Source organism: Melanostigma gelatinosum (assembly GCF_949748355.1).
Source record: "Melanostigma gelatinosum genome assembly, chromosome: 15".
NCBI lineage: Eukaryota > Metazoa > Chordata > Actinopteri > Perciformes > Zoarcidae > Melanostigma > Melanostigma gelatinosum.
In genome coordinates this window covers 11,363,470-11,389,668 of record NC_136648.1, presented here as the reverse complement: position 1 = coordinate 11,389,668, position 26,199 = coordinate 11,363,470, and the positions used below count along the sequence as shown (strand labels likewise).

Sequence of the window (26,199 nt, the reverse complement as noted above, 5' to 3'; positions counted from 1 at the left end):
TTTTGCTAAAAAAATGGTATGCCTCTGTATCGACACTCCCTTAAATTCTATCACGATGTGCTGTAACCCTCCAACATCGCAACTCCAGTTACACTGCGCATGTGTCATACCCCATAGTTTATTAAGACCATCTCCCAGCCATCATTTAATAAGCCTTGGGTTTTAACCTCGAATTGGCAGTTTTGGCTTTCACCATTAATTGTTTTTAGGCGGCCAAAATATTACAATAAACTTTCATGAAGTGAAACAACACTGTCAAAGGGTTAAAGTTGTAAGACAACGAGTGCAACGCGAGGAGTCACCTCCTCCTGCTGGCTATTAGAAATAATGCAAGTTTAAGGCACTTCAGCGTTTACTGCGGCTTCACTTTTCAGAACCTGAGGTTGCTGCCTGTAAATCACAGATAGCATCAGTGCACACTCTATTTGAGAGCCAGTGTAATTACTTCGGGGCAAAAATAACTAAAATTCAGTTACTTCCTCACCAATCTGAGAAGTACCTCTTTAAAATTTAAAGAGCAGCACTTTAGCAGAAAACCAACAATTGGCTGAGAGCAACTGCAACACAGACAGAAAAATGGAAGATGATTAATGATTTTTACAAAACGGAGACGATAACTTGTAGGATTAAAAATTCATGAGGAAACTTTATACACTCAGATTTGGAGGTCACATTGCACATTAGGGTGGCGGATGAGATGGGAGTGGGGATGGAGGTGGGCGATAATAGACAAATATTTTGATTTCTTTGAATCCTTTGGGAAGTAATCGCTGTATTGAATAATAACTATAAGAGAAACAAGAAAACAGTTACAGCCAGCAGCTCTGAGACTTATATTTTAGCACAACGCTGCTTTGAGCTAAATGCTGGCAGAACATTTACAAACTTGTTACATAATGTCAATCTGCGAGGGGCACGAGAGGAAAAGTCATTAGGACACATCGTCTGGTCAAAATGAATGTCACAACATTTCATGGAAAATCATTTCGTGGTATCTATTTCAATCTTGACCAAAGTGATGAATTGAAAGACCAACATTGCTATCCCAACAGCCTGAAAGATCGTTATCCCAACAGCTGCATCAAGTTCAAAATACCAAAAAAAACTGCAACAATAGCCACAGCTCTGTGTCAGAATCTGAAAGTGACAATAACTTCCTCTTTTTTTCTGCCTCCAATTCCACCTGTCACTTTGTTCGGCCACATGTATCCATCATGTGTATTGTTCTGTTATTTCACTTCTGTCAATACTCGTTGATGTAGCTGTGAAAAAAACATTATAAACTGCATTAATAAGTTACCGATTAGACCAAGTACAGCGAGGCTCCTCATCATAGGGCTCAATGTTTTAATCAATCAACACAAATAAGAAATCATGACTGAGTATTAATGAGTTGAGGGACATACAAAGAAAATCTTGACATCCTGCACAAGTGTTACTTACAACTCTCGCCATTGAGGTATGACAGCAAGCGTTTTCGATCAGGTCGTCTGACAACAGAGATTTTCTCAGTCTATCAACAACATAAAAGCATGTCACCCAAAAACGCTTATAATTATGCATATAATAATGGCACTGAGGTGGTTACACGAGTCACTTACTTTAGCTCTTCGCACAGCTCTTCGCACATACGATGGATGTGGAAGATGCACATTGTTGAGCAAGAACAAGATAGAGTCCAAAGTATAGTACTCTTTGGGTTGTCCCTCTTTACCAGAACTGAGGGTAGAAACACAAGCAAAGAAAACTTTAATAAAACACTCAAACCTCAACGTTATTTCATCGAGTAACGTCATATGACTAAAATGAACACAGACTGCTTCAGGTTGCACATTTGAGTTAAACTAAAGTGCACAAGTCTGTAATACGAAGTAAATATAAAGCAAGTTGAGTTGCATGCTCAAAGTAACGAAACACTGGATCTGAAATAAACTTAGTGCAGAACTATTAACAGTTACACGGTTGATTGACGTTAATCTACTGACTGACGTTAATCCTTCTGCAACCTCATTCACAGCGTTACATGACCAACGTTAGCTTTTTAACTCGGTAAACAAAGCTGCTTTTAGTCACGACTGGACCCCTGACTTATCGGGAACACAACTCAAGGACTGGTAACGAGTAGTTAGCATCACATTACAGTACGCGTAGCTAGCAGCACATCTCTCATGAACACATTTAAGTTTTTAAATATTTACAAATTGTAATGTATATATAATAGGAAATATGCCTCGTGGTTTAGGATAGAATACATACGTATTACGCCAAAGTATTTAAAGAGTGCTTAAAAAGTTTTAAGTACAACCGCGAGGAGCCGAGTTAGGTTAGCATCTTAGCATCCAGCTAGCGAGCCTTCCACCGTTACCAGCAGCACCGCACGGCACTGCTGAGCTTCAGCAGCGGGCCTTCAGGCGCGATTCAGAGATAGTTTGGCGCTGACATACCCGCAGATTATGTAGTTGGTCTTCACATTTTTCGGCCAGGAGAACTCTCCAAATATAACTTCATCTCCTTCAACGACGATTTCCTTTTTCTGGATGTTATACTGACGGAGAACACTCAGCACATCCGCCATCTTCACTTGTCTTGATGTGGTGTGTTTGCAAGGCCCCCAGTTATCAACACCATGTGGCCTCGCAAGATGCCTGATCTGTTTACAACTTTTTAGACCGCTTGTCAAAGCTGTCAGGAGACACATTTTTTTCTCCATGTTTGCCAGGTCGAAAAAAAACATCCGACGTTGATAAATGTAACTCTTGATATTAATTAGATGGTTTGTTGACACTGGCAAACACAGTACTGGTAGAGCCCCAGTGCCTGGCTCAAGGATACTACCACAGTATGGACACTATCGGTCACAAAAAAACATGTTCATTTTCAGGAAGATAGAAAAACAACAGTCTTTGAAGAGCAGCTCATTGTTTATTCGGGGTTTACATTGCCACTACATTCAGGTACTTGCATGTTAAGCACAATGGATGTAACAGAAGTTAATCATGGTGGTGAAACATTTGTGATCTACCATACTTCCTAATAACTATCTCTTGTGCCAGACTTTCAACTACAATCGTTGTGTTAACGGTCAAATAATACAAATAGTTTAGCTTTATAGCATTTTGACCTTTGGCCAGACAGTGGACATTGTCTCATCATTGAAACTGACAGTATCGGTATGTGTGGACAAACATTATTCACAGTAACATGGTCAGGAATGTATTCCTCTTTATTCAGTCAATTGCACCAGAATGAATGAGTGAATGTTGTCAGCAATTAGTGTCGACTAAAACAAGAAGCACCGCTGTGGTTGTTTGCTTGGATTTCTCCAAAATGAATTAGTCCCTAACTGCAAACAGTGTGTTTATTCAGTCTTTGAAGAAATCTCCATAGTTACATGTTTTACAAAAGTACATTCATTTTATTTTATTGCCGGGAAGGTAGCAGTTCTTCCTTTTAGCCTTATTTTAGCCATGTGTTTTCAAACAAACCACAATTTAAATCACAAACGCGATAACTTGTTTTCTGCAAATTCTGAACCCAATAGCCCAAATGTATTATTATGTATGTATGGAAGTTTTCCCAGTCACCACTGGGTGGCAGTAGCACATCAAGTGTAAGGACACAGGATACATTTTTAATGAAAACACAGGTAGTTGTTTTGCTCACTTCATAAATAAATAAAAAAGTTGCACAATTTGTATGAATTTACTAAAAATGAAAGCTTACATTGACTCATGATGCATACAGGGCAAATTCACTCAAACTTTATTAAATATTGTTTCAGTGCAAAATCACAAAATACACAACAGTTGTGCATTTCACTCGTATAAAACCGGAAATATTTACATTCTAGACTTTGTCTGTCTCAGCAAAGAGCCCCAAAATGTTAAAACACAGTCTAACATTTGGTGCACGAGGTGGCACCGCCTGCAGTGTGTCAATCGCACTGTTACTGCTTTCAGTGTTGTCAGACATTGTGTCGTTGAGGTAACGTTTTAAGGGGAGGGGAAGTGCCAGCACAGCTTCTCTCAAAAGCAGTTCCTGAGCCTGCGTCCACTGAACACCATCAACATGCATGGCGTCAGTCCTTGTGCAAGAGATACAGCTCACACTGCAGGCTGATTGGTTTTGAATCATGCTGCATTAGATCTCCGGTGCGCCTTATCTTCAAGGCCTTTCTGTGCTTCGGAAGGCCCCTCTGCTTAGCAGCTGTAGCAAGCAGGACTTTGTATTGCTCGGACTGAGTGAAGCGTGGGAAGGAGCAGTTCTCCATTAGGCTGAAGATTTTCCTCTGTGCCACAACAAAACATGATGGACTTGGTTGCTGAAGACTCCGTCTGATGATCTCTCTTGTGTATAAATCTAAGTTCACCTGGAAAGATAAAAAACACATGTTAAAATAACTCAATATGCTGTTTCAATGTTGAAATGTATTGTGCAGTACAAGATTGCACAGTGTGTGCAGCCGCCTGCATCACTACTACGGTCGGAAAGTAACTATGTTGATATGGTTTACAGTAAATGATTAAGGTCAGCTTGTTTTGCACTTTAACTTCTTGAACCTTTTCTAGAAAATTGCAATTCTTGTCACTTTTACAATATACACAGAATATTTATACGTAAATCAAATAGTGTTTTCCTTATGCTTTGCATATATTTGGGTCTGAGCATATTTTGCTGCCAGTCATTATTCAGTTTGAGTTACCTCTCTGGGAGACTCAGGACCGATGAACTCTTCATAAATACTTGCTGCTCTCAGTGTTAGCTCCTCCGGACGATCAGAGGTTTTGAACTCTTGACAGGCGAGCCAGAAGTCCAGATTTTCCTCACAAAACTCTGATTTCAGAAAGTCCCAAAATAAAGTCATTAGGACACATCGTCTGGTCAAAATGAATGTCACAACATTTCATGGAAAATCATTTCGTGGTATGTTTCAATCTTGACCAAAGTGGTGAATTGAAAGACCAACATTGCTATCCCAACAGCCTGAAAGATCGTTATCCCAACAGCTGCATCAAGTTCAAAATACCAAAAAAAACTGCCGCTTTAACTGTTAAGCAACAATAGCCACAGCTCTGTGTCAGAATCTGAAAGTGACAATAACTTCCTCTTTTTTTTCTGCCTCCAATTCCACCTGTCACTTTGTTCGGACACATGTATCCATCATGTGTATTCTTCTGTTTTTTCACAATCAGTGAATGAATGTGTACTTTGCAGTAAATAGAATGTGAACATGCACTGTTGAACAGACCGTCATAGTGAAAGAGAAACTACAAAAAACACCCAAACCAAAAAAGGGTTTCGATGACACTGAACCTGAACCTGCCACGGACTTGATGCATGCGGATTGCAGGACCAGACTGCGCTGTGTCGAACAGGAAGTATAGCTGTGAGAGCAAAGACCTGCTTCATACATACATCCAAAAGTGACCTGTAAAGTTATTATAATCTGCACTTTGAATGTGAGTAAAATAAATCCACTGCATGGTGTTATGTGGTGCCGAATACAGTTAGTGTGATAACACTTATGTCGACAGCAGTGAGCCTGTTCCAACACAATCAACAGAGAAATCATGCAAACATTGGACCCACATTTAATCAAGTTGGATCTGATAGATCAACATCAGTAGCAGCTAGAACAGATCAGTAACAACCTCCCCTATCCGGTCAGCAACTCATGACCTCTTGGCTGTGGAAGGCTCCGTCTGCACCCCTACGTTGTGCTGATTCCGTGAATTCATTCCAAAATCAGCTCAAGACGTACCTGCTCAGACTGGCGTTTGTTTAAAACTCATGTCCTAGGCCTGCTTTTAAGCCATGTTTTAATTACTTTCAGTTTTTTGTGTCTTTTTAAATGTACATTTTTGACCCTTATATGGTCACTTTGTGTTATTTATGCTCGTAATTCCACTCCTGTTTAGCACTTTGTGACTAATGTCTGTGAAAAGCGCTTTATGAATAAATCTTACTTACTTACATCAGTATTGAGGCCTATGTTGTAATGTATGATGTGTGAAATACTACTCGAATACTCACTTTAAAGTTACCACTAAAGCACTTGCGACCCCACGTCACTGAATCTAATAACTATGAGATAATAAATCCTAATTAATAGCTACTCAAAAATATCCCATAATTACGACTCATCTCATATCATAATCATGACATATTACATACTCAAGATTATTAGAAATCATCTCATGATTCTCTTCTCAATCATGAATCATAATCAGGACTCAAACGTTTTTCTCCCACTGGCACAAAGCTTCAAACCACTGTATTACATAACTCACTAAATGAAGCAAAAACATTTATCATCATTTTATCTGCTCCTCTTGAATCAATAAAACAATATATACATTGGAAAAAGCAGTTGAATTAAGTAACGTTTTTTTTTGTCTCAAAACAAGAAAATATGATGTTCCAAAAAGAAAATTTACATATTTTACTTGATACCACTTACAGACACCATAATTTGTCTTTTTATCCCCTGAAAACCCTGCTTATATACTTATCCTGGTTTAAAAACAAATGTCTTTGTTTCAATAGAATATCTCCAAAAAGTGAAACTCTATTGGAAACATGTTAAATGATCTCACCCTCCTAATCATTTGACTTTACAACTTTTAGGATGAGACTCTATGGCCATATTTTTAAGCACACATGATTCATCATTAAAGCATTGCTAAGGAAGCTGTGTAAACACAGAGCAGAGCAGAGAAGCAAAACAGAATAGTGATCTAGTTCTGCTTAGGATGGGTGTTACACCGCATGTCCTACATTAAACCAGTTCCATCACACCTATTTAGGCCACAGGGGACCACAATATGCAACAACTGTTACCGTTTGACACATGAATGAAACTCAGAGTGCGTCAACAGGATATTTGATCATCACCATCATCATTTTAAGCGGTTGTAGCCTCACTCACAAATGATTCAGTAGGTTTGCAGCATATTCAACTGTGTTCTTCTTCCACTCTATGCTGTAGATATAAACATAGAGCCTTGATTTGCATGATATGCATTGAGCATTGTGGTCATGGTGGTATACTTTTAATCACATAGTAGTTTTACTTAATACAACTCCAGCAGACAGAATCAAGTTGGAAAACATTTTTACAAAAATGAATTTGAAATTCACAGGGTGGTGATTAATGGGTGGATCTATATCGTTGGGTTTAACATTTTAAAATTAATGTTAACATGCATGGTCAAGTAGTTTTTCCCTGTGTGCTTTAGTGTTCTTTCACAGTATGAACACCTGCAGGTTGCGCGGACTGGAGACTCTTTGTGTGTGTGTGTGTGTGTGTGTGTGTGTGTGTGTGTGTGTGCTATGGCTGTTTCCACATCTTCCAACTGATGCATGCTGGGATAGATGAGATAGATTTAAGACCAACGAGGGACACTACGCTGCCTGAAGGCAAAAACAGAGAGGGTGAGGAGGAGTTTCTTCCCTCAGGCGTACATGTACTGAACCACCGACGTTCACATCCGAAACTCACTAAATATAATTTAGAACTCATGAACATAATCCACCCTCCTGCCATTATGTTTACATTTTCGGACACTCATTCCCTTTCCATTGTTGTTATTTTCTTCTATATTATTTTCTTCTATTTTTTTACTATTTGTTAATTGCTTCTAGGCACAAACACATTTCACTGAATATTGTACTGTGTTTGATATGTCACAAATAACCGTCAATTGATTGATTTTATCGTGAAATACTCTACGGGTTGTCATCAAGTTTGGCACAGATGTTAATGTCCCCCACAGGATGAATTATGAAAACTTTGGTGATCCATTAACTTTTCATTTAGAGCCACCATCCGGTCAAACCTTTTATTTGTCGAATAAGCCTACTCTGGTTTTTAAAATCTAATAAAATCAGATGAACCCACAAAACGTATGATATTATGATCAGCCTCAGCTGTACCTGGTGTTTAGTGCTAATTAGCTCGAGGTTAGCACGCTATGAGAGGGTGACCATCGTCATTGTGAGCATGTTAGCATGCTGGTGAAGGATAGTTCACCAAGCTACAGCCTCACAGAGAAGCTAGCGTGGCTGTAGACTGTGAGTCTAGATGTCTTCAAATCCTAAAAATGATTCTGTTTTAATTTGACATGTTTGACTGAAGTCAATTTTCATCATGCTGAACATTTCCACATTGGAAAATGTTTCACCTTCCTCTGAAACAGACCTGAAACAAAGCGTCCTTTGTTGAACTGGTTGAGCAACATCACACAGTAATCCAGTGACCTGCTGCACACCGCCCATGTGGTTGCAAAAGGATGACTTCTGTCTCATGACACACAGGGCAGCTAAACCGACAGTCTCACTGACTGAGTGGTATCTTTAGTGGATATCCTGAAAGTTTCACATGCATAGCGATTTGTAGATTCTTGTCATACAGTGCGTGACAACTCAAATATCCTGTCTCTCAGATGGGACCTCATATTCTTGGTCTTCTATAGCTTCTCACCGTCATATCTATACTGTTGCATCATCTTGTTACTAATAAACAGAGCATTGCAAATGAGGAAAGGATGACTCGTCGGGCAGTGATTCATCTGTGACAGTTTACCGCCTCAGCTGCATCCGAGTGAAAAAACACCAACGACCTGTGAGAAATAAAAAGGATGTTCTCATCCTGCTGAAAGCCCTTTTGGCAAAAACCACAAAATGACCGTTTTACACTGACAATTTGCTGTCTATTGCTCTCTAAAAGCATGAAATAGCTTCAGAGGCATTATTACTTGTCTATGGTCATCCGCCTCAGTGTGTGTGCGCTTGCACAAATGCAAGAATTAACAAGTGACATTAATAAATGAGGATGTGGCTGAGAATTTGGGTCTTAACACTTCTCCCTTATTTCTGTAACCTTTAACAGAGTGATACATGAACTTCCCTTTTGTTTCTTTTGTAACATAATCCAGTTTCAGTTTTGAAACTAAGAACAGTTTCTGAGGATGAGGTCTGATTTTCATACCCATAAATGAAAGACTGAAAGTTAAAAGAAAGGCATGAATGAACTGCAGAATGTGCTTGGAAGACATTCAAAAGCAACAATGGACAATCACGCATCTGGCTACGTAGGTGGAAGCATTATGCAACAACCTTTCTCAATGAGGTCCTAATTAACCCTTCAAATTGTGAAATGTGAGAGAAATGGTGTTCAACACTAAAGTTAACTGAATGGTATTTCACTCGTTGTAAACTTACCGTGTGATGAGAAGCAGAGACAATCTGATGCAAAATAATGAGAAGATTGATAATACTCTCAACATGGACGAACTCAAGGAAACAAAAAAGCATTTTTCCCAAAATGTCAAACTATTCCTTAAAGTTTGGACTCTAAATACACACTGCTTAGTATTGCAGAGAACATGAGGAATAATTCTGGTGTGCTGCTGACGACTCAGTAAATATTCTCACAATGAGGAGATGAATGAATGACATGTGAATGAATTGGTGACTAAGTTGCTTCGCGGATTCTCCAGGAGACGTGTATCGAAAGCTTCATGGGAACCTGACCTTGTTTGTGTCTGTTTATGTGCGATGAACAGACATTAGTCAATGTGGCACTGCAGGTTTAAAGTAATTCGTTTTGTGTAGATTTAAAAGCAAATATATATAGTTTATTATCAAATATGTACAAATTCACCTCAATATTCCCATTCACATAACATTCTCACAAACTGTGGAATACATATAGCTTAACACAAATTATTATAATTGTAACATATCAGTCATTTCAGTATTGTTGTCAGAATGTAAAAATGTTTTAATTCAAAACACTGTGCATAAAAATACACATCTTGATAGCATACTTTTCTATTGCTTTAGTGAGATAACAATGAACCTAAGATGGTGTGCAATCTTTAGCTCGAGCACTGGTATCTTGGGTGGAGGGTGTTGGTTGCACCACATACACTTCCTGGCATCTCGTACAGAAAGTCCCTTCTATTTTCACTACATAATTGCGGCATCTCTGGGAAGTCCTGTGCTTCACAGCGGTTATCACTTCTGAAAATGTACGGCAGTAACCATTTCTGGCCTCTATCCGTCCCTTCTCATTGTACCAGCTGGTTGTGAACAAACCGTCTTCAGCTTTTTTTTTTGCAAGAAAGTTGACTTCTCCTTTCTAACACAGTCATATGAGGCCGTGGCCAACCCCGACGCATGTCATCTCCGCCTCAGAAGGAAGGCATGGTAGCCAAGACAAGCAAACACACAGCTTCTCTCAGGTAGCCCCGCATTAGGCTCAGCTTCACAGTACAGCTTCTACAAACATAATGTCTGTGGTATCTGCTTTCTTTACATCTTAACTGATTCTGATGTGGAGTCCAGTAGAGCCTGATAGATGTCAGACCTGAGGAAACGTGGGTAGGAGTCCCTCTCCATTAGCCCGTAGACAATCCTCCGGGCATCGTCGAAGCACACGACGGTGGGCGTCTTCATGTTCCGCCTGATCAGCTCTCTGGTCTTGTGATCAATGTTGATCTGGAAGCAGAGGAATAATAATGAGGACAATTAAAAAGTAGCAACAGGGGTGTTACGTCTTGCGAAAATAAAGTAAATCTCTCTGCAATATAAAAAAACTCTGTGCTTACTTCTCTGGGAGCCTCAGCTTGAATATAGCGTTTGAAGATCTTTTTGGCCCTGGAGGACATCCTGAAGGAAGACTTGATCTTCTTATAGTCCTCACACACCAGCCAAAACTCAATGTTTTCATCACTGAACTCTGACTTCAAGAAAGCCTGGAATATCTTCATGCCGTCTAAACAGAAAATGAAAAGTGAGTTAGTCAGCAATGAGGAAGAATACTGACTGTGAAACCTGACAACGGGACTGTACGTAACTTACATTTGGATGATAGAAGGCTCTCCAGTGAGTGTGACCACTGGGACATCTCCTCATAACAAAGCCTGCAAAACAGGGGTGCGCTGTCACTCACATGAGCAACAATACATGCCAACATTTCAGATCTTTATTTCCCACTGGAGAAATGTCCTTTACCCCTTCCACTTACCCCTCAGTGTTAGCGGCTTGAGACGATCTACGCTGCAGCCGAGACTTCAGGTTTCCTGCCCTGGTTAACCAAACACAAATCAACCAGGCTTATTTACTGGCGTGTTGTTCTTCGACCAAAAAGGCTTATCAGCAATGACACAAAAAAAAAAGTAGATAATTGTGATAAAATATTTACCTCTTCTTGTTATCAGTGTCCATGTTGAGGTTCTGCAGCTCCCGTGGTGCTGATGTATCGAGACTCGGCATGGCAACAATGCGTTGTACGTGTGTGACTGTGTGTTGGGCTGCTCTTCGAGAGATGTGAGATGTGTGACTGTGTCTGTTAGATGAATCCGCTGGTGTCAACTTATACATATGTACAGCAGAAGTCTGAAATGAGGTTGTTGAGTATAGCGTCACAACATCATGCTGAACTAACCACAGAAAAAGAGGAAGTTGGGGGGTGTGACGCAAACCTGCACGGAACGCAACTGTAGCCTGTGTGTAGTGTGCTTAGACCTGCATCGTGTTTATTTTAAAGTCTGGGCATGCAAATGGGGCAGTGGAAAATTCAGCAGCAGATAGGCAAATGCTTTCGTCTCTGTTCCAGTCTGCCTCGAGAACCAGTGCCACGCTTTCAGGCTTTGGAAACAATCTTCCCTTTACAAATGAAAACTGATAAACAATAAAATGCATGCTCGCTCAGTTCAACACAGCGAGGGGTTTTGCTGCTACAGCCTTACTCGGCCTGGTATAACCACGAGCGTTTGGTTGGTGGATAGTCAAACTATTCCTTTAACCAGTTCACTTTGTTAACTTAGAGAGTTGAACCAAACATCTAAAATACATGTTATTCTACTTACCTGTAGTGCTATTCATCATGGATTGTTTTAGTGTGTGAGACACAGTTTTGAGGCATCGGCCGTGTTATATGGCACTCACCTGTGGTGCTCAAAGCACAAAAAGAAAAATACATTTGAAAAACCCAACAGCAATGTCTCTTTCCAGAAATTGTGACCCGGTTTTGCAAGATAATCCACAGGCCTTGTTGTGAGCAGTTTCATGTTGTGGTGAACTGTCCCTTTAAGCTAGATAATGCTCTATAACTGACATTACTGAGCCAGTGGCTTAAGACTGTTTTCCTTTTTTTGACAGTGATGATTTAACACATATTTACCCTTATCCTGTTTAGAAACAATCACGGTGCAATTAAATTAAACTCAGTTCGTTCTTTGGTTTCAGAAATCTCTCAGCTGGTGTAACCGACCCTGTTTAGTAATGACTGAATTGTTTAGTATATTTAATATCCATGTTTGTTGCTCAATGTAATTTATTACTTCAACATGCAGTTCTTACTAGCGTGTATTTTGGGTCTTGCCAAACCAGAGACACTGTGTTTATGTGGCATGCAACTAAGCCGCCGCAGTGTTTCCATTTTAGACAAGACTGAAACCTATAACCAGTTTGTAAACATCATTGAATAAAACATCCTCAATCCTCCCTCAGTGTTTGTGAGCCGTGTCACTGAAGGATGTTTCATTCACTTCCTGTTATGTTGACAGGAAGTTTGTCAAAACAAAAGCTTTCACCTGTCATCCGGACATTCCCATGGCTTTTTAAAGTCTTGAAAAGAGAACATGATCTGACCTTTTTCCAGTTCCCCTTCTCCTCTTATTCACTACCAATGATGTAAGCATAGGAACGTTTTTGGACTGCTGCTTCTTTATGACAACCTTGTTGCCTTATTATTAAAAACTTCCAGTCTGGTTTTACAGCTCGTCGCAGAACTCAGCTTGTCCTCAGTTATTAAGAAATACACCGTCAGCAGTTTCGTTATAGAATTTTTCTCATAACCGTATACATCCTGTAAGTTCCTGATCCTCATATGTGATGCGGAATACATTTTTAGCAAACATGTTCCAATACACCCAGTCGTGTCGATGCTGTATATAAAAGCATCCTCGTGCGTTTATCCCTGAAAAAAACCTGGAGACTTTCCTTACATCGCATGGAGATTAATTTAATGTAACTAATTGAGTTGAGTACTTTTCACTACATTTGACAAAATCAGATTACTGAAACTCTTCAGCGATCACCATCACCTTACCGGGACCTTTGTAGGAAATCTGCTTTGTAAGATATCATACGAACTGTTTGGGAACCAACGTCTTTAGAGTTCATTCTCTGGGGACCATGAATGTCCATGAGGACTTTAGGTTTCTTCAGAAAATGTATTTCTACAGCATAGCCGACAATTTGTCATTCGTTTAAAACTTTGTGTTATAACCTATAATTCTACTTTATCCAACTGATCTACCTATATCTTATTTCAATGTCCTCCTCATTGTATTGGACTGCTTTTGTTTGTTTTGCAGGTACATTTTATGTCAAACTTGCAAGTTTGACATAAAATGTACCTGAAAACATATCAAGTCAAGTTTCAAAGTAAACGTAATGGTTTGCTTTTGAACCACAAGTAAGTACTGTTTAGTCACATTGTCTATGTTCATGTTAGTTTGCGTGACAGGAAATGTTTTGTGTTCGAAGGCAGCTGAAGGCTTGTGACATAAACTGTTATCTCAGACATTTTCTTTTATCGGTTGCAGCACTCGTCTGTGAGTTTCCTCCATCAACTGCTGTCACTCTGGATTATAACTTTGCTCAGTTGCTATCATGTCTTCTTCACTTCCTGCATTATCGACTGTAGTTTTGCTGGGCTACACATTGCTTCATATTAACAAGTGTAGATTAAACATGCGGTTTGTCAAACGCACTCTTTTTACAGCATGAACTTAACCCTTCACCCACCCACCCACAACAGGTGAGTGCAACAAGAGTTGTTTAAACGAGAGGAAGCTGCGGTGAGCTGTCTGCACAAGTCAAAGTGGGTTGTATGACAAAAGCTCTTTGAATGAATCCTTCGCACATTCAATGCCACCAACACGAGCAGAACAAAATGTTCGTCTAGCACCCTGCAGTCAGGTGGAGAAACCACGATGTGCCTACTTCCACTTTCCAAACACAAAAAAAACGAATCAGACAATAAACACGTTAAGATTGGACATGAAAAAGGGAACATTGTCACTGTAGAATTTTAATGTATCACGTCCTTTTAATTTAAGTCCTATATGCGGAGATGACTTTCTTTTGTGGATCTGAACGCCATGTCTCAGTGTGGAGATCCTGCTTTGTTATGCTCTTTTGTATTTGCATGCTTTTTACATGGAAGAGTTTTGCATAGAACACATAAGACTGTAAAATCCACCATGTCCTCGCTAGACATGACAAGGCAAAAACCAAAGTGATAAAATAGCAAATACTGTCTAATACTCTGCATGACACTAATCTTCCTTTGAGGGGGAGATTAACAGAAATGACAATGAGTTTAGTTAGAGAGGATTTTTTTTCCATCACATCAGATTCAAAGTTGTGGTTTGAATCCTCTAAGATACTTTTTCATGTTGAATGAACTCCAACTGAATTGACCACAAAAGTGCCCTCCCATCCACGCCCCTGTGTCCGGCAAATTTGAGACATAGATGATTTACACAGTTCCTCTTCACAATGTACAAACTCCTTCTAACGCAACTGAGATGTTGTGGAAATACACCAAACAGAGAGTGAGAGAGGAAGCGTTTTTTTCTTTTTGTTGTTGTTGTTGATGTGTCTTCTTGTTTACTGAATGAGGCTGCTTGAAGGACTCTGTTGCCATCTGGTGTATTTTTTGACCAATGACTGGATTACAGAACACAGACGAAGGGTGATTGGCATCATTCAAAAAGACCACACCCAAAGGCCAAACAACTATTTCGTTTTTAAGATATATCCAATCTAGAACAAGAAAACACAAAACCGAGACAAATGTTTAACAATAAACTCACATATTTATTTGCATGTGAAAGTTGAATTTCTGAGAGCATATTAGGGTTCATATTTGCATAATCAATTAAGTGTCAATAATACTTACAATAAAGGGAATCGTTTTATTATTAACCTCATGGGGTGGAGGAGAGAAAATAGATAATAGAAGAATCACGTGCACAGTCTCTTTAAAGATTTTTTTTTTCATTTTCTTTTCACCATGACATAATTAAAAGAGATCACGTATAATACCAGCCACAAACTGTCTACTGAAACACACAGATTGAGAAAAGCTATTTCTAATAGACTTGGGATCTTGATTGTACGGCGAAAGAAACTGTTATCTACACTGAAATGTTGGTGAAAAGATTTTGCGAGCCTGCATCTGAGAGGCTGTCCTTTTTTAAAACAGTCACCTTGAATTAGTTCTCCTCAGGAGTCCCTGATAGATGCCAGATTTTAGGAAGCGCGGGTAGCTATCCCTGGTCATCAGACTGTAGATGAGCTTCTGTGCCGAATCAAACGAAGTCAGCGAAGGCTGGGAGATGTTCTTTGTTATGTTTTCTCTGGTACCACAATCTATGTTGATCTGGAATCAAACAATGTTGCCCAGAGGGCGTCTCAGCAACTATTTTCATCATCATTCACTCTAATGTTCTGAGGGGGGGAGGGGGGGGGGGGGGGACAACTTGTGTGCACTTAAAGTAACTTTCTGAAGTTTCACCACAGTAAAATGCACTACCTTACAACAGTCACTATATCACTATAGGCCTGCTAAATTGAGATCATGATAAATGATCATCTTTTTAGAAAATTTGAATTCCTAAAAAAAAAGAAATCCAGCTTGTCTTACCTGTCTGGGCGCTTCTGTTTGGACAAACTCTGAGTAGATCCTGTTGGCAGAGGAGATCATCTCTGGCGTCGTCTTGATTTTTTTATACTCCTCACAGTCGAGCCAAAACAGTATGTTCTCCTCGCTGTACTCGGACTTCAGAAACTCCCGGAAAGCTATCTGTCCGGCTGGAAATCACAGACGAAAGTAAGCATGTAGCAATACATACAATCAAATACATGCTGCAATCAAAGGAGACTCTCACCTTTACAACTGAGGACTTTGTCCACAGACTCACTCCAAGTCTCAACATCCTCCAGTGGATCCTTGGGAAAGCAACACAATCTACCCTTGAAAAGAGCATCAAGATCCATCACTAGCCCAGTTATCTGTGAACTCCACAGCACACACCAACTGCAAACCACACTGGCAGGTCAAGTCATTTATCGTACGTTATGTTCAAAGATGACTGTCGGTGCATTTAAGCATCTGACAGCAACCTCACATCACTATAAGCCCCATCAGAAATAAAAGCACAATGCAAAGTGAGACTTACAGTGAGTGAAAACCTCCTTGGTGTTTTCCACATGGCTGCTGTAAGGTGTTGCCTGCTGAAAATTGTAAAGGCCCAATAATCAAATGTGCAGTAACTCACTTTATCGCCATCTCCTCGTCCTCTACAAAGGGAGACAGAGATAAGATCCTGCCAGACTGAAGATGAGGTTGTGATTCTTTGGAAAGGAGGGAGTCAAGTGACTGAACAAATCTAAATGACCCCCACCCAACATGAATGGAATATATGGAAATCTGTATGCAAAGTTGTTGTTGGGAGAGACATGGCACCCTTCCGTGTCTGTCGCACCTGGAGGAGGAGAGAGCTCAGCTGGGATTTAAGTTGACCGCACCTGTTGTCCATGAACAGTCATCATTAACATGGATGTGACAATATGAGGGTGGCAGCTCGTTTATATCCATATAAACTTAATTGGATTAAGATCATTTAAACAAATTAATTATAAATTACAGAATATGTTTCAATCAGCAGTAAGAACTATATTTTTACGAGTATAATCAGGAATATGGTAACATAATTGCCTGCTGTGGTGGAGTACGACATGTCAAAGTCAGAACAAGATTTAACTACAGCAATGAGCAATGGTCAGGAAACTCCGGGGAAAGATCCTGACCATAAACAAATTGCCACAAACAAATTCACGATTCAGGAAAACTCTCGTCATCCTTCCATTTGCATATCTGCAGTGTTACTTATTCATCAAGGGCGCAAAAGCGCACTGATTTATCAATGTGCCTCATAGCTCAGTTGATGCAGGTAATCAGCAGCCCTTGAAACAGAAAGGTTTTGATTTGGACCGAGGTTTTGCATGTTCATAGACTCGTCAAGCTCTTCAAATCTGCACTGGCTTTGGAATACAGAAAAGTCATGATGTGTGATAAAATGTTGAGGGTTATTACAATTCATCCTGAGGGGAACATTAATGTCAGTTACAAATTTCATAGCAATCCATCCGGTAGACGTTTCACAGAAAATCATTAAATGTTAATCTCATGGCTGTGCTCGAGGAAAAGTCAGGGGATCACCAAAGTCATGTACAGAATGCACCCCATCTATCTGATGATATTTCACAGGTCACATTAAAACTGTGACCTGCTCGTAGCAGTCAGACGATCAACACAGTCATTGGGATTCATCCTCTGGGGCTCATGAACATCTGTACAAAATGTCATGCCTATCCAGTCAAGACCACAAAAAACAACAAAAAATGCAAACCTACTGGACAGAAAAAGTCAGGGGATCCCCGAAGTCAGTGGGATTCATCCTCTGAGGAACATGAATGTACGTGCAAAGGTTCAGGGCAGACCAACTGACTGACAGAGGAACATTGCCAGAGAAGCGCCGCTAACATGACTAACACCAGGTACAGAACACCAGGTAAAGAATTGAATACGTTTTTCACTCCACATATTCTCAGCAGGGTGATTAACTACTGCTGCAACATGAGTCAGCAGTTGTGTTCACAATGTCTTTTGTGTTTAAACTTCCATCCATGGATGTTTGATTTAGACTTTTTAGTATTTACTAAAGTACTTTACAAAGATAAAGCAGAATGTTGCGAAGAGCAGAGACATTCTGTGTGATTACATGTTCGTGGGATTTGAGACAGATCAACACAAGAGATATTTCTGACTTGCCACTTCCCAGCCTCAGAGAATATCATTACTCATGAGTTGTATGTGGAGGACTGTCCTCCGCTCTTTTGGATCTGTTTGGTGTATGTGAACAGTGAATCGCACTACATATATCTTCAAAAGTATATCCGGTGCATTTTAACCTGTCCTGACCTGTCCTGACCGCTGTAGGGATGTGATGGACCCAAACAAACCAAGGATGTAAATCACAACAGGTGATGGAAAACACCCAGGCTGCCCCTATTTGCATGTGTGTAGACACTCCAAATAGAGGAATTTGTTTTTCAAAAAAGGAACCGCCAGGAAAGATACAAGGACTTTAATGGTGAGTGTTTTCTTTGAGCGCTCAATGTAGAGTATCCATGTTTTTGAACTCAAAATTCATTCTGAGCAGTCAGTGTTACCATCCAAGGACATAAGGGACTCAACACAGCCCTGACATGGCTCATGTTGTAAAAGAACACTGATTTCCTTTCATTCTAACATTATAAAATGAAATTTGCTGAGTTTCACTAGTGATAAAGCAATTCACTTGGTACCAAGTTGGAATATTTTCACCGCACACAGGGTGGCACTCTCGTCATCTCCAGGCCCCGTATCTCTATTTTACAATCGCATTAAGTGTCCACCTCTCTCTGTAATTGAATGATGAACATGAATTAGCTTTCAAACCTCTGAAAGTAAATCAGTAAGCATGCCGTTCATTTATTTAGAAAGTGTCTCATCTCCCTCTCTTGACTTGTATAAGGCAAGGCAAGGCAAGTTTATTTGTATAGCACATTTCAACAACAAGGTAATTCAAAGTGCTTCACATAAAACCATTAAAAGCATCAAAACATAAGGCAAAAGAAAATTAGATTTAAAAACAATTAAGAACATTCATTGCATTAAAACATAAAAAAAACAGTGTAAGAAATAAAATGCAGTCGTAAAATGCAGAAATGCAGGAAATTGATTAATATATTCATTGAATGTGGTTCAATTAAAGGCAGCAGCAAACAGAAAAGTCTTCAATCTTGATTTAAATGAGCTGAGGGTCTCAGCAGACCTGCAGCTTTCTGGGACTTTGTTCCAGATATGTGGAGCAGAAAAACTGAACGCTGCTTCTCCATGTTTAGTTCTGACTCTGGGAACAGAAAGTAGACCGGTCCCAGACGACCTGAGGGGTCGGGATGGTTCATAAGGTAGCAGCAGATCAGAGATGTATTTTGGCCCTAAACCATTCAGTGCTTTGTAAACCAACAGCAGGATTTTAAAGTCAATTCTGTGTTGGACAGGAAGCCAGTGCAAAGACCTCAGAACTGGAGTGATGTGGTCCACCCTCCTGGTCTTAGTGAGGACTCGAGCTGCAGCGTTCTGAATCAGCTGCAACTTTCTGACGGACTTTTTACAGAGACCTGTAAACACACCGTTGCAGTAGTCCAGTCTGCTGAAGATAAATGCGTGGACAAGTTTTTCCAAATCCTGTTGAGACATAAGTCCTCTAATCCTTGATATATTCTTCAGGTGATAGTAGGCTGATTTTGTAATTTGTAATATAGTGAAAACAGTGAGCAGCAGGGATCCCGAAGAGACCTTCTTTTCTTTCTTTCTTTTTTATGTCTCACACTCTCAGCAGTACATGTCTTCCAATGTCTGACTGACCTTAAATAATATATGAAGCCAGACTAACCATAGAACAACTCGAGGCCAAGCATCTACTCCACCTCAGTGAAAAGACTCAGTGAAACTTTTGTTCATTTTCTTCAGCATGCTTTATCAGTCCAATGCCGATGACACACTCGTTTTTGTCACAGAATTGCGTTGAAGGATAATTACCCATCAGACTGCAAAGATTCTTCAGAGGAACCATGGTTCCTATTCATTGAAAACCATTCCGCCACTTTTAGCGTCAAGAGAACCCGCCCATCAGGCCTTCAACTGTTTCTTGTTCTCCCACATAAACACTTAAAACTTTATTTGAAGTACGGTTTAGAATTGAAGGAACAAAGTTTCACCTCGAGTCTTTCATAAACTGGCCCTTTGCTTGCCGTTGCACTGATATGTTATTTAGGTCGGACAATATCTTTGCCAGACCAAGAGCATCAAGTGCAAACTGATTTGTAAGGGGACAATTTCACAACTCAATATCTGAGACTGGGAGTCAGCATATCTGTTACTAAATTTGGCTCACATAGAGTTAGATAAAAGCTTCTGAGATGAGACAAAATTGTTCTTGAAAATGGGAACCTGTGCTATAAAGGTTTGCCAGAAAAATGATTTGAGATCAGTGGTTTATTTGTTATTTGGTTTTCTTCACTTCAAAAAAGCCCATGGGTGCAAATACTGACAGATTATGGCAAAGATTGAAGGATTATTTTAAAAGAAACCAATGTGTTTGAGCAAACCTTATGACAAACCTTTTTTGTTTTAAACTTCTCTCAGGCTGGAATTCGTCTTGTTTTACAAGCTTCATATCTCCAGGCAAACTGCTTTATACTCTTTTGTTTCCCTTCAGCGTCCCTACAATACATCTTTACCTTGTGGATGATTTCAGAGGCTTTTAGCGCAGACACTGAGTCACACATTTAAATACCAATGGGAAAGAAACAAGAAATCTGCCAGCAGAATTCTGAGCGGGCAACTCATCTTAAAATGTGATGAATTTGGCAGGCCAGCTGAGCTCCTACCTTTGTTAGTACAACGTCACGTTTCCCTCTCTTCTCTGACTATTCATGTGAGAGGACAGCAGGAACTGTAGAACACGCATGCCGCTGTCTACATGGGTGTTTCATTAATCTCAACTATGAGGTAGTCAACGTTGTTCTATTTCTGTATTTTGGGATGAGATGGACTTCTCTCTAAAGGCTATATTAGAAACCCTGACATCTGTATTAATGAGATACACCAGCTCTGTGTGTGTGTGTGTGTGTATGTGTGTGTACACAGCTTGAATCTGTGCACATGTATGTACATACTCAAGAGTTTGGGGGTGAGGGGGACAGTTTCTAATTAATATATATTTGTCTTTGTAAGAAGTATAGCTTGTACATATACAGTAACATGACTAATTATGTGCTAGAGGGGTTGCTGTTGATAAGGTCTATTCGTTTATCAGCAATTTGGGATAGGCAGGTACGTACACATGATCCCAATTTTACTATTAGTGTAATATGCAAACATGATGTCTCCATTTGTCACATTTAGATGTGACCATTCATCCACGAATTAATGACACTAAAGGCCTCATTAAAACAGCTTCTTAAGTGTTTATTTGAGTTTCGTATGTACATTTTACAACAGCAAGGCAACACATATGAGCATAGTAATACATAAATTATGTTGGATGACAGCAAACGGAAAAACAGCAATTATAATTATTATAATGTCATATTAGTATTCAAATAACATATATGCATTTTCCGTGTGTGAAAATGGGATACATTTGATTTCAGAAACAGAAATGAGATACATATCCCTTATTAAAAAGTGTCTGTGCTTTGCAGTCACCGTGGCTGCAGGCTTGCTCTGCAAGTTCGCCTGGAGGGGGTTGGACAATGCGAAGGATAAAATCACGAGCCCATTTTAATGAGATGTGGTCAAATTAGCTGCATGCCATATCAACTGTATTACGGTTGTATAAGGTGCTATTGGACTGAAAGACAAAACAATTGAAGTGTAATGACGCTGAAGTCAGGAGAGTGAGCTCAGTGTGGCTGCCTGTACGGCTGGATGGATACTGTCAGTAGCATGGAGGCACTTTAGCTGAGATTCTGTCCCTAACCTTCCCATTGACATTTGAGTTTTGCAAGATTTGAGGAAATCTTAAAATCATCAATAACGGTTCAATCCACAAGCAGTGCAGTGCCTCAGAGAAGGAGATTAGATTGTTCCACATGTGCAAAGTGAATACTCTCTTATGGCCACAGAGAATACTCAGTTCTGATTGGCCAGAGGGTCTCCATTATGTTCAGATAACCACACTGCTCTGACGTAGTGGCCTCATAACAGTTCTAAACGTACTCTTTTGGGCCGAAAAAGGCTAATGGTGTCAGCTGTTATCCAGCTGTGTAGTATAGTACTGAAAGTTTGATATCTTGGGAAATACGTTTATACGCTGTCTGGCCAAGATTAGAAGAAGAAGATGACGAGGAGATACATCTGTGTGGTAGGAGAGAGATATCAAGCTTCTCAATTTACACTCTGCATGGAAGCAAATACGGTAAGCGTATTCCCCAAAATCTAGACCTATTTCTTTAAATTGTTAATCATTGGCAAGCTGCCATGGTATTATGGAAGTGGTTATAAAAAAATAACACACTGCAGAAGCAAACCTGTGGATTATAAGCCTCCGAACCACACATTGCATTTCAACAGCCGTGCTGCTAATCACGGATTACCCCCTTATACAAAAATCTGAGTGAGTCTGCAATGTTAGCCTACCACTACCAGGCCGAAGGTTCAGTTGTGGCCTCGCCCCTGTCGTTGAATACACAGGAGCGTGACCGTCTGCGAAACATGGTGGCCCCCGGGCCTGTCCTCCTGGTGAGACGCAGATAAATGTCAGAGAGGAGGAACCTGGGGTAGGAGTCTTTTTTCATCAGGCTGTAGACTTTCATCTGGGCTGCTTCGAAACAGCTCTTTGTGGGCTGTGCTATGACCTTCTGAATGGCTGTCTTGGTGTTGTAGTCAATGTTGATCTGAGTAAAATAGAAATTGTAACATAATGAAAAACCATGCAGAATAATGATGTGTCATATCAACTACATACAGGAAATCTATACTAAAGGAATGCCATATTTAACGATGCACACGTATGTCTCTGAATGGCTGCTTTAGGGTTTTGTGCCAGGATTTGAATAAAGTTTATAACAACACAATAACAGAACACGGGTTAAATAAAGGCATAGACTGCATATAAGAAGCTGACGTAGTCCTCCAGACGTCAGCCATTGTTTTGTGGGCTGTGGATTTGAAGTCTTGAGTTAAAAATTTTGGCCATCCATATTGGATTTTGGCCATCCCCATCTTGATTTTTTGCAGCCAGTGAAGTGAAGTGACCACATTTGGACTGGATCCCCTAGTGGCCAGTAGAGAGAACGCAAGTTTAAGGCACTTTCACGTTGGCTTCACTTTTCAGAAGCGGAGGTTGCGGCCTGCGTAAAGGGCCTGGTTGATTTGGTGAGAAAACATCTAATGGTGACAAGAAAAAAGGGGGGAAGCCCCAAGCTTCAAGGTGAGAGCAGTGTAAAGAAGAGCGACTTGGAACAGTGGAGAAAATCAACATCTGCAAGTTATATACACTTAGGATCAAATATGAAGTATGGTATTTCATTCATTTGCAACTGTCAAGATGCTTTTAAATACTTGTTCTTCTCCCCAAACCCGCTTAAGAGGATCTTTGTCCACGAGGACACGAGCATCTACTTGACATTCTTGGATTTGATCGTTCTTTTCCAATCATGTGAGCCAAAGCTAAATTCTGCGTTATTAATGACCCTGCTCTTTTTGGTGATAGATAAGACCGAGACTTGATAAGGACAGATTCGCTGTTTGGTTGGCACTGAGCCAATTTGAGTTGAAAGCTCACACCGGCAATCACTGACACACACCAGACCGGATGTCGTCACAGATATGAATGTTAATTATCTGGTGCCTGCTTTTGTGAATGAGTTGTTTGTTTAAAAACACTGGTTAGGACAATGCTAGTGATTGGCTGTGAGTTGTCTTTAAACTGGGAGTTTTTCTTTAAAAGACCAACAGCAGTGAAGCTTCTTACACAGCAATACAAATAATCACCACTAACACAACTCTCAAAATATTCATGTGTATCAAACTGCAACTCTCCCACCATCAATATTGAACATACATTTTTACATCTCTCTGCAAATCACTGGAGCTGGTACACGCTTTCATATTAGTGCAGCATGTTCCATTTTTACACAGACATTCATGTGAGACGGAAAGTGTGTGGGTGATGCTCTCTCCACTTCTGCAGAGGAATTGTCAAAACCTCAAACCAGACACCAAACTCTTAACGGTCAGATCTGCTGCAGGCCACGAAAGCATATCAGATGGGGGTCGCATTGTCCTTGCAAGGCAATGGAAACCTTTGAATCTGAAACTGTCTCGCACAGATATAACCCGACCTGGTTTGCAGCGGTGCATGCACAATATGCATGACCTCAGCGTGCTGCTGCTCCTAACCATTGTTCATAAAGGTCAACGTGCTGCAGGCCCATGACTCTGCAGTGCTTAAGAATTCGCCCACTTTTCCTTTTATACAACGACATAATATTTCAAACCTCCAACAGTTGTTTGAGCTTTTGTAGCTCCACTGTATAGCCTATTATGCAGCATTACATCTGTGCAATGTAAGATAAATAAACATGCCACGCCATACCTCTTTAGGGGCCTCTGAATCAATATAAATCGTATAAATATATTTGGCTTTGGACAGCAGCTTCGTGTCTGAATCAATGGTCTTGTATTCCTCACAGGCCAACCAGAACTCAATGTTTTCCTCACTGAACTCTGTCCTGAGGAACTGAGAGAAGCTTTCCACCCCATCTGATGAAGAGAAACAGAGACAAAGACACACTGTTGTTACAGTGACACAATACAAAGATGAACTGCTGCTCAAAACTGAATCACTATCTGAGCCTGTTGGGGAAACGAAGTTTACATTTGATCGTGGCAGGATGTATCAAGAAGGCATATACTCTCCATAACTTCTCCTTAATGGCATTACTGTACAAATAATTCAATTAATTAATAACTTAAATATACTTATTACAGTAGTATGGTCTTCATAATACAGAATTGACTCTATAAACATTACCAAATGAGCACATACAGTGGTTTACACAGTTTCAATGTGGCACTAAGTGCAACTTTTGTGCTTATGAGGAAGTTGCCCAGTTTCTGTTTTACAATCTCTGCTAAAGACATTAAAAGATGTAGTGAAACTCACACTGCTCTCTCCATTAACTATGTATTGCCTCTAGCACATCAAATAGGAGTAAATAGTTTGACAGCTGAATAAACGGTTTTGGACGGCGATTCGCCTCAACGTTCTTGAGAAGTTTTGGGCATTAATCTGACCTGAGTGCTTCAGCAATTCTTCAAAGGAGTCGCTCCATTGCAAAGCCGCTGCTGGTGAGATGCTGCAAAAATAAATAAATAATAAAATTAAGAGTTAAGGTCAGCTCTTCCCTAACGATGCTACAAGAAATGTTTTGGATTCTCGTGACACGTTTAGTTTCTAGTGTGCAATGAGTCATCGAGGGGGCTGGAAACCAAAGTCAGAAATGAAGAATACTTGTCAAACACAACTTTGCACGTATATATGAAAGGAATAGATTTTGCCTTACTTGGTGGGTGTCGTATTTGTCTTTTTATTGCGACTGACGTTTTCATGAGAGCCTGACTTGGTGAGAAAAAGGCTTAGTCGGCTCTTCCTCTCCTTGTCTGTCTGTCTGCCAACAAAGAGGGAAATACATCAAGTTCCACAAACTGTCTGTACGTGCAACTGGGGCATTGTTCACCAAATCAGCAACTTATAAGAGAATTACGCCTCATGGACACATTTCTAAAGTGGCTTACAAGACAAGTCATAAATTACACAACATCTTTGTGGAACAAAACAAATGTCAAAAAAGGCAGCAGAGACAGCTTTTAAAAATCAAACAGCCTTACATGATGTCAGCTGTAGTGGCTTTCAAATGAACTCTACAGAAACATCACATAGCTGTTCTACACACTTTTTGCTGGAGTACAATAAGACTTCTATACAGAAAGAAGCTGTTGCTTAATCTCTTCTCGTGATGAAGATGGCACTATTCACTCATTTCTGACACGAACAGCAACATTTAGTAAAGCACACTATCAACACACATAGTAAACACATAGTCAACATTTAAAAACAACCGAGTTTCACACACCAACCTGCTACTATCGTCCTTCATCTTTGGTGGCTGCAAGTCTTCTGGACCAAGCATTTTGAAATACGCTTCCTCCTTTGGGGCCATGGAGTTGAATTGAGGAAATAGAAAAAGAAGCGCCTCCATGCTGGTTTGTCTGTATCTGGTGTGCGAACCGGCAGGCCACAAATAGCTTATTGAATTTTTTTTAACCCATCACTCGATGAACCACCTCGCCTTTTATAAACCACGCTCGCTTCACATTTGATTTCCCATACCTTCTTGCTCTACTTCCTGTAATGGTGTCACCACTTATTGCTAACAGCTCCATCGGTGATACAGAAAACCCCCTGGGTTCAACATCCTGTCAACTGTTTTCTTAGA

The 26,199-nt window shown here is 40.1% G+C and overlaps 5 protein-coding genes across 6 annotated transcripts; all 5 read right to left on the bottom strand.

Annotated features, from left to right (window-relative positions):
• Positions 1–626: 626 nt before the first annotated feature.
• LOC306788705 (parafibromin-like) lies at positions 627–2,584 on the bottom strand. 2 transcript variants are annotated; one of them, XM_079284309.1, is made up of 4 exons: positions 2,445–2,584; positions 1,602–1,719; positions 1,444–1,513; positions 627–1,262 (listed from the first exon to the last, which is right to left on the bottom strand). In XM_079284309.1, exons 1-4 carry the CDS (start codon positions 2,573–2,575, stop codon positions 1,213–1,215), a joined length of 369 nt encoding a protein of 122 aa, XP_079140435.1. In that variant the 5' UTR covers positions 2,576–2,584; the 3' UTR covers positions 627–1,212. The 2 variants fall into 2 exon arrangements, with proteins under 2 accessions (XP_079140435.1, XP_079140436.1); XM_079284310.1 differs by having other exon boundaries at positions 1,444–1,490.
• Positions 2,585–3,955: 1,371 nt separating this feature from the next.
• On the bottom strand, positions 3,956–4,864 carry LOC306789793 (regulator of G-protein signaling 2-like; the record flags this gene model as incomplete). The annotated part of the gene is made up of 2 exons (XM_079285863.1): positions 3,956–4,369; positions 4,703–4,864. 2 exons carry the CDS (start codon positions 4,862–4,864, stop codon positions 4,079–4,081), a joined length of 453 nt encoding a protein of 150 aa, XP_079141989.1. The 3' UTR covers positions 3,956–4,078.
• A 4,813-nt stretch (positions 4,865–9,677) lies between these two features.
• Positions 9,678–11,348, bottom strand: LOC306789684 (regulator of G-protein signaling 13-like). Its single transcript, XM_079285763.1, has 5 exons — positions 11,210–11,348; positions 11,033–11,092; positions 10,867–10,928; positions 10,614–10,780; positions 9,678–10,503 (listed from the first exon to the last, which is right to left on the bottom strand). The coding sequence occupies exons 1-5, from the start codon at positions 11,278–11,280 to the stop codon at positions 10,318–10,320; spliced, it is 546 nt and encodes a 181-aa protein (XP_079141889.1). The 5' UTR covers positions 11,281–11,348; the 3' UTR covers positions 9,678–10,317.
• A 3,938-nt stretch (positions 11,349–15,286) lies between these two features.
• rgs1 (regulator of G protein signaling 1) lies at positions 15,287–16,295 on the bottom strand (the record flags this gene model as incomplete). Its single annotated transcript, XM_079285521.1, has 4 exons — positions 15,287–15,463; positions 15,728–15,894; positions 15,972–16,056; positions 16,263–16,295. 4 exons carry the CDS (start codon positions 16,293–16,295, stop codon positions 15,287–15,289), a joined length of 462 nt encoding a protein of 153 aa, XP_079141647.1.
• Positions 16,296–21,217: 4,922 nt separating this feature from the next.
• rgs18 (regulator of G protein signaling 18) lies at positions 21,218–25,985 on the bottom strand. Its single transcript, XM_079284753.1, has 5 exons — positions 25,841–25,985; positions 25,267–25,371; positions 24,998–25,059; positions 24,297–24,463; positions 21,218–22,593 (listed from the first exon to the last, which is right to left on the bottom strand). Exons 1-5 carry the CDS (start codon positions 25,960–25,962, stop codon positions 22,339–22,341), a joined length of 711 nt encoding a protein of 236 aa, XP_079140879.1. The 5' UTR covers positions 25,963–25,985; the 3' UTR covers positions 21,218–22,338.
• Positions 25,986–26,199: the final 214 nt, after the last annotated feature.